The sequence below is a fragment of the Prunus dulcis genome, chromosome 2 (assembly GCF_902201215.1).
Source record: "Prunus dulcis chromosome 2, ALMONDv2, whole genome shotgun sequence".
In the NCBI taxonomy this organism is placed as follows: domain Eukaryota; kingdom Viridiplantae; phylum Streptophyta; class Magnoliopsida; order Rosales; family Rosaceae; genus Prunus; species Prunus dulcis.
In genome coordinates this window covers 6,665,176-6,672,825 of record NC_047651.1, presented here as the reverse complement: position 1 = coordinate 6,672,825, position 7,650 = coordinate 6,665,176, and the positions used below count along the sequence as shown (strand labels likewise).

Here is a 7,650-nt window from a genome sequence, read left to right as displayed (position 1 = left end):
CGATATGATCTCAAGATCTATTCCCCGCATGTCTTCATATGACTACGCAAAGACCTCACAATTCTCACGTAGGAAGTTTGTCAGGCCATCACGAATCTGAGGTGGTAATTGGGCGCCAATCTTGACGATCCGATCTGGGTGATTATCATCGATTTGCACTTTCTCTAAGTCCCATCTTGGCATTGCTTGTTTTTTACTTGCACTTTCTTGTGTGTCGAGCTCGACCGCACGGTCTATCCCATCTCATTTGATGGCGTACATCTCCATATTTTCCTTCCCTTTTTACTTGGATGCCATAGCATAACACTCCGTAGTTTTTTTTTATTTTTTATAAATCACCCTTCACATATCCCACACCAACTTTGGTTGGGAACTTCATCAAGAGCATGTGGGTGGTAATGAGGCTCAGAGAAAGCATAGGGCTGGTCGACCTAAAATAACATTATAAGCAAAAAGGCATTCAACTATTAGAAAGGTTGTGTACACCGTTGTTCGTTAGGGTGACGTTCCAAGTGACAGAAGTAGTGTGACGCTTCCAATGGAGTTGATGTTGTCCTTAATGAATCTGAGCAAAGGAGTAACCACTAGCTTGATTTCTTCTTGTGATATCTCTATCTGTCCGAAAGCCAATGTAAAAATGATACTGACCGAACTTCCTGTGTCAATGAAGACCCGTTTCACGCAACAATTTGCGATCTCAGGTTGGATAATAAACTGGTTATCATGTGGGTGAACTACACCTCTTTCCACCTCTTCGTTAAAGGTGATCACCGAGTACCTGAGCTTGGGTGACTTTGGAGTACGGTAGCTTAGACCAATCAAAAGTACCTTGAGTCTAACTTGGGTACATCGTGTATATTCTTTTCGTGCTTTGTTGGAGTCCCCAGCTAAGGTTGCTCCACATGAGATAACATTGATGTCTTTCAAAGCATATGGTTGCTTGTCTGGTGTGTTGTCATGTTGCCCTGCTTGCTTCTTTTCACCTACAAATCGGTTTAAACGATCTTGCCTAATTAGTGCTTCAATCACATAATGGAGTTCGTAACATTGATCCGTCGTATGACCGTTCTCGCAGTCATATCTACAATATCGATTTAGATCCTTTCACCCTTTGGAAAACATCAAAGTTCGAGGTTTAGCAACTCAGTTTGGATGTGGAAAAAGACCTCCTCTCGATTACTATTCAACGAGGTGTAGTTATTAAACTGCGGTCGAAATGGATTTTGTGTTTGATCTCGGTCTCTCCCACCTCGCCTAGAATTTTCAAATATTCTTTTCTTGTCGTGTGGCTTATCACATACATCATTTCTACCTTTTCTCCGTTTATCTCCTACACTAGGCTGCGATGAATCTTTCCCTTCTGGTGTGTCATATGTCATCTTCTCAGTGATGGCATGATGATACGCCTTAGACACTAGGTCCTCATAACTCTTAGGTGGAAACTTGTTGACATGGAGCAGAAAAGGTCCTCTTCGGAACCCAGCTAGAAGGGCAGTATAGGCCGTATCTTTGGATCAATTAGGGATGCTAATTACTTCTCGATTGAAACAGTTGATGTAGTCTCGCAACTTCTTCTTAGGGCCTTACATGATGCTGATGAGGTACTTAGGTAGGTGCCTCTTCTTTGAGGCAAATAGAAATTGGTTCACGTAGCTCTGTTTGAGCAGGTCAAATGAGCTGATGGAGTTAGGCTTTAAGTACTTGAACCAATCCTTAGCTGATCCTTCTAAGAGTAGAGGAAAAGGTCAACATTTCATGGCATCTCCGGCATTTTTCACATACACCAAGTAACATAAGTTTTTCAAAAAGTCCACCTGGTCAGTGGTCCTATCATAGAGTCGCATCCTTGGCTGTTTGAAATCCTTTGGGAGCTTGAATTCAAGGATGTCTAAAGTGAATAGTAGGGTGCCAGTTGTCATGGCCACGTCGAGAGGTCCTAGACCTCGCTCACGCTCGAGGGCTGTTAGGTGGACTTCTAGCTTCTAATCCATCTCATCTTGCATCCGCTTCATGGCTTTCAAAATTCTACTTTCTTCAGTATGCTTGTCTCCATTAGGGCAGACTTTGGACTGATCGAATTCTCGATCATGATTGACCTCATGATCACTATTACGAGGTCGTACATATTGAGCTTTCTTTTCCTCAAGAAAATCTCTAAGGTCAAGATATTTTAGCCAAATCCAGACTTTTTAGTTTGTATCTAGGCAGCTACTCTCTAACTTCCATATATTCTTCCTTCTCTTATGGTACTTGAAGTCAAGTAAAGGCAGCTTTCTGTTGAATTATATTTTTTCATATATGAGATTTAGTCGTAGAGCATGAGTTAAACAAACTAGTAATCTAATTAGTCATCTAATCTTAAGCTTCACTACTGTACTTATTCTAGCTTTCGGCTGGAATGCGAGAGAAACCAAAGAATAAGTCGTGAAGGCTAGGCTTAAAAGTTTGCAACTTCCTACTATTCTTTCCATTAGGAGATCAGGGATGGCTCTCACCCTCTTCATCGTCATGTCCCTCAAGTTGAAGTTCGCCTCGGCATTGGGGTCCACTAGACCACTGTGTTGACGATCTCCATATTCCTAACACGACTCTTCTAGCCTTCATTCTCTTCTTGTATGGGTCTTCTCAGCTTCCTACATGACCTCCTTGTTCTGATCGTGGAGTTCGTTAATGTCTTTCCTCATCTCTTTTAGGTAGGTTTCAATGTTAGTTAGGCGATTGGATTTCTTCCTTCCTTTCCTCGGCGTAGCAGGGGTGACAAATTAGTCAGGGCTGGAAGTCGATTCCCACGAACGGTGCCAAACTATTGATACCTAAAATGGGTTCAACAGAAGATGACCTCTTCGAGATCGAGGTCGGATAATTCTTCCGGACTAGGTCAGCGTGACTAACCAAGTTGTCTTTCAGAACCTGCAAACCAAGAGAGCTTCTGTGGGTGACACCAGTGTGATGTCGGCTAAGGAACCTCCGATGCTTAAGTCAGTCAACTGTTTGAGAGCAAAATTGCACAATGAGTTCTAGTACTTAGAATTGCATACATTTGACGTAGGGTGGCCTCAGCCTTTTATATCACCCCATACGACCTAGTCCCTCTCGGAGTGGAACTCCAAAACAACCTAGGCCTTCTCGAACTAGGACTCTAGAACAAGCTAGTCCTTCTCGGAGTAGGACTCCATTTAGATAGGCATCTCGGTGATATCAAAACATCCTAACTTCTCAAAGATCAGGAGTCCTTTGAGTGAACACCATGTAAATTACGCTAATATCAACCTCATGCACTCCAAGCCCAAGCTCATAGGCCAATGGGCCCATAAGCCTCATTGGGTTAAGGTGGAAAAATATATGGGGATCGCGCTCCGGCCTAGCTCGACCACTAACACCGTGCTCTGGCCCAGTTAGGTCACTAACACCGTGCTGTTACCAAGGTCCAAGCCTTCAAATAAAGCTTGGAATCCCATGCTGTTACCAAGGTCCAAGCCCTCAAATATATGCGACTCTATGATGGGACCACCGACCAGGTCCAAGGATGCGACTCCATTAAATAAATCTTGGAATCCCATGCTGTTACCAAGGTCCAAGCCCTCAAATATTCTAGCGTTGTCCCAACTAGAATCGAGTTTGGGTAGGTCCGTCATCTCAAGCTTGAAATTGTAGATTGACAAGGGAGAAGAATAGAGGGTGTGTCGCGGAAGGGAGCGGTTGAGGTGGGTGGGGTTTTTGGGTTAGGGTGCGGTAGAGGTGTCGGCATGCAAGGATTGAAGAACTGGAGATTGGAAAAAGGCGAGGACCCAGTTCCTGAAGTCGCCGGCTCTGATGAAGGCGTCGATTATGTTGTTGAGTTGTTGGGCTGAGGTGGTCAGCGAAGGCAACAACAGAGGTGGGGGATATTGGGTGGCTGAGATGGGTTGTGGCAGAAGGGATGGGCCTAGGATAGGTGGGTGGATGGAGAGGAAAAAGTGGGTTGTGGCAGTTGGGGTGGTGGGCTTATGGGGAAGAGGGTGGGTGTTTTTTTTATTAAGAAATTATTTTTCATTTTTACAATTATAAATAACGTTATATATATATTATTTAAATTATATGTATTTGACTATTATTTTATTCAAAATTATAAATTTACCCTTATTACTAACGGAAAAATAGATGAAATTTCGAAAAACTTAACGGCAAGAGTTAAATTGGCCGATTTAATTGATTTATGTGTTAAATTGGCTGACTTTTTAGTTCGAGAGGTTAAGTTCGATTGGATCCTAGTTCAGGGGGTGTGCGACAATTTACTCTTAATATATTATTAAACCTTTTTCTTTTTCCTTTTTTTTTTCCTGCCAGTAAATAATATATTATTAAATCTCAACGGCGGATATCAGTTCCCTAAAAATCTAAATTTTATTTCCGCCGCTCGGCCCTTGAAGAAGAAAAGAGGAGGAAGTAGAAGGTAGGGCGAGAAGCAAAATCTGAGCATGGAAGAATTTGAGAAGAAGGTCTCACTAAGAGACCCAATGGAAGAAGAAGAACAAGAAAGGGAGAAGGCAGGAAAGTGCTCGTCGAAAACCATCGATTTGCTGCGCGAGTTCCTCGGAATTCAGCAGCGGAGGGCGGAAGCATACGCGAAGTTGAAAAGAGGGTTTGGGGAGTATATGGTGTCGTGTTCAGGGGCACATGGGGAGTTGGCCTACCAACAAGTTTGCAGTGAGGTGACGCTGGAATTCAACGAGTGCTCAAAGCACGTGCTTCGTATTGAATCGCTCTTTCTCAACGATCCCGATTATGGCCGAGTTGATTTGGCCCATCTCCTCAGAGCTGTCCAAACCAAGGAGAAGCAAAAATTGAATTTGGTATTTATTTCATCATATATACTTTCCATTTTTATGTAATTTAGTTTGGTTATTTAATCTGGTTATGAATGGATCATGGAACGGAGGACCAAATTCATGTATACGTTGCCAAGATTTTTGTTTTTGTTTTTGGGTTTTTGTTTGTTTTTTTGTTTTTTTGTTTTTTTTTTTGTGTTGTACTAAATAATGCTTGTAGAATAGCTAGAGAAAGAACCCATACCAACCTACACAAACATTAATATGCATATATTTTTGTAAAGGATCATGGGTTCTGATTAATGGGGTATGCTATGCTCTTGGAAGCTTTGGTTTTTTTTTATTTTATTTAAAGTCTTCTTAAAAAAAAAAAATTATAATTGGGTTATGCTATTTTTTCTTTATTCACATACTCTAAGAAATGTGTGTAGTTATTTTTGCTACCAGATTTTATTCCATTTTCTGCTGACATTAAGTATACCTTTGTTTGATTTGAAGACGGCTACAATTCAGGTGCTGAAGAAGGCTGGTAGACCCTCGGAGCGTCTGGTGAGTCATGAAAACTGCAGATTTAAGAAACCAATGGAGCATGAGTGTGTGCATCTCCATGAGATAACAGAAGCTGCTGGAACTGAAGAGGCAGAAGCAGATGCCCAGTATGATAATGATCTCAAGGAAGCCATTAGAGGGGTGCAGGATGCTGTGACCGCTATAAATGAGCATTTGGAAGAAGTCAGATATGAAATTGCTGCCCTTGAAGCTGAGTAAACTCACATGTTTCATTAGGTATGCATTTCTCGGTTTTGACAACTAAAACTGTGAACAAGGAATGCACAATGCTCAGATTTTTGCATAATGTTATCTTTAAATTTATACAGCATCCACATGCTATGCATGTGAAATATGATGCAGCTTCCTCTGACCAGGAATGCAATGGAGGTTATGGAAGTTAGAAAAATGTGTGGTATGTGGCATGAAAGTAAATAGATTGAAGTGGGGCAATGTAATTACCCTACCCTGATTCAAATTGAAATATATATATTTTTAAAGTGTGTAAATAATGAGAATAGATTGATAATTTTTGAGTTGTCTTCTTAATATAGATGTTTGCTCTGTGACATGCATATAGTTCCTCATGGCATATGGATAGCACATACTAAGATGAAGCTACAAACAATAATTGCAGGGATCATCAAATTTTGAGTGCCATTCTGAACCTATGCTTTCTTTTGCCAAATATTGCAGGGATATCTTATGGGAAAAACCTTAGTAGTTCCTTATGTTGTAGGAATAGGCTATCTTAGCACAAAACACCAATGAACTTTGCATTTGCATGTTCGCCGAATCCATTTTTCTCTCAGGTCGTAGGTAGATTTCTCATCCGAAAGTTCACAGGAAACAGTTCCATGGAATGGAAGTGAAAGAGGGTGACATATGCCGCGCCGTTGTTGGTCATACTATTAGTATTTTTTGTTCAGTGTAGAAACAATCTAATTTCTTAACTTCCTTTCACAAGGATTGAATGTTTTCTTGGTTCACTGCTTAGCTAATTCATGCGTTCAGATGTGTTGCTCCTAATCTCATTAGTTGTTAGGACTTCATCGACTATATGAGAAAATTTTAAATATACTTGAGAATTGGAACAATTTTAATAAATAGATTTGAAATTCAAGGATCATAAGATAAAACAGTTGTATTCTAATTTTCATTTTTTATCTCATGTTCTCTCACTCTTTGTATTCTAATTTTCACCTGAAAAAAAAAAAAAAAAACCAAGAATTGAAGCAATGTGCCACATCATATAAACTTGAGAAATTTTATCAATTTTGCTGTCACTTAAATTTTTATTATGAAAAAAGTGCTTTGTTCTGATGAATTCCCAACTAGCAACATCCATAAGAAGGCAAAGAAAAAGTTATTATCACAAAGTTATTATCTTTAAATGGCTCAACTTCTTGTTGATGAAAAGTTGTTCCCCCAACCACCCTACAGACAACTAACCCCCACACCACCACCCCCCACACCACAAAAATCAGCCCCCCTCTAATTTGAGTAGGGCTAGCACTGGCAATGGACTGTGTCGTGTTGGGTTTAACTCACTAATTTCCCGTATAGATTTTGAGTTGTGTCAAGTTGACCCGCTAAGTGATAGCAAAAAAAATAAATAATAAACAAACAAAAAAAAAAAAAAATCCTGAACTCAGATAATTTAATCAAGCAATTGCAATTTTTATATACATAAAATAGTGATTGCATTTTGCCTTTCTCTATATATGAAGATTGAGAAAAAGAAACTAAAAAAATAAAAATAAAAATGAAGAAAATGAAGAAGAAACAAAGAAATGGGTTGGCGAGTTGGCGGGTTACATAGATATTTTAGCGGGTTGGCAAGTTACATAGGTATAAGTTGACTCATTTAATAAAAGGATTATATAGATATTTTAGCGGCTTGACGGGTTGACCCAAAACCCACATGTTTATAAACGGGTCAGTGGCAGGTTGACCTAAAAATTTAATCGTGCTAGTTGACCAGCTAATTTTCCGTGCGAGTTTCAAGTCATGTATCGGGTCGTGTCGGAAATTGCCACCACTAACTATGAGATGTCAAAAGGGTCGTCCCGGGCTTGTCTATTTATGAAAATCATCAATTCCCACCCGAGCGGAACTCGTGCTGGGTCATTAAATAGGCCGAGATGCGCCCACGCCAAATTAAACCTATGTATTGCTTCTTCTTCTTCTTCTTTTTTTTTTTCTAATTTTCTTTACAACTTCATTTAACAATATTTATTATTTGTTGAAAAAAAAGTTCACTAACTTTATTTGAAGTACATTTAAATAAAAA

At 39.9% G+C, this 7,650-nt stretch overlaps 1 protein-coding gene across 3 annotated transcripts; it reads left to right on the top strand.

Annotated features, from left to right (window-relative positions):
- Nucleotides 1-4,379: 4,379 nt before the first annotated feature.
- LOC117618715 lies at nt 4,380-6,386 on the top strand. Of its 3 annotated transcripts, none has more exons than XM_034348422.1 (3): nt 4,380-4,832; nt 5,307-5,594; nt 6,170-6,386. In XM_034348422.1, exons 1-2 carry the CDS (start codon nt 4,458-4,460, stop codon nt 5,574-5,576), a joined length of 645 nt encoding a protein of 214 aa, XP_034204313.1. In that variant the 5' UTR covers nt 4,380-4,457; the 3' UTR covers nt 5,577-5,594; nt 6,170-6,386. The 3 variants fall into 3 exon arrangements, with proteins under 3 accessions (XP_034204313.1, XP_034204312.1, XP_034204311.1); XM_034348421.1 differs by having other exon boundaries at nt 6,054-6,386; XM_034348420.1 differs by lacking the exon at nt 6,170-6,386 and having other exon boundaries at nt 5,307-5,926.
- The last annotated feature ends 1,264 nt before the right edge of the window (nt 6,387-7,650 follow it).

Bases quoted from the DNA above. Each gene is read 5' to 3' on its own strand.
- LOC117618715 (XM_034348422.1), top strand. From the start codon at position 4,458: ATGGAAGAATTTGAGAAGAAGGTCTCACTAAGAGACCCAATGGAAGAA. The intron at 4,833-5,306 runs GTATTTATTTCA...TTTGATTTGAAG, and splicing joins AGAAGCAAAAATTGAATTTG to ACGGCTACAATTCAGGTGCT.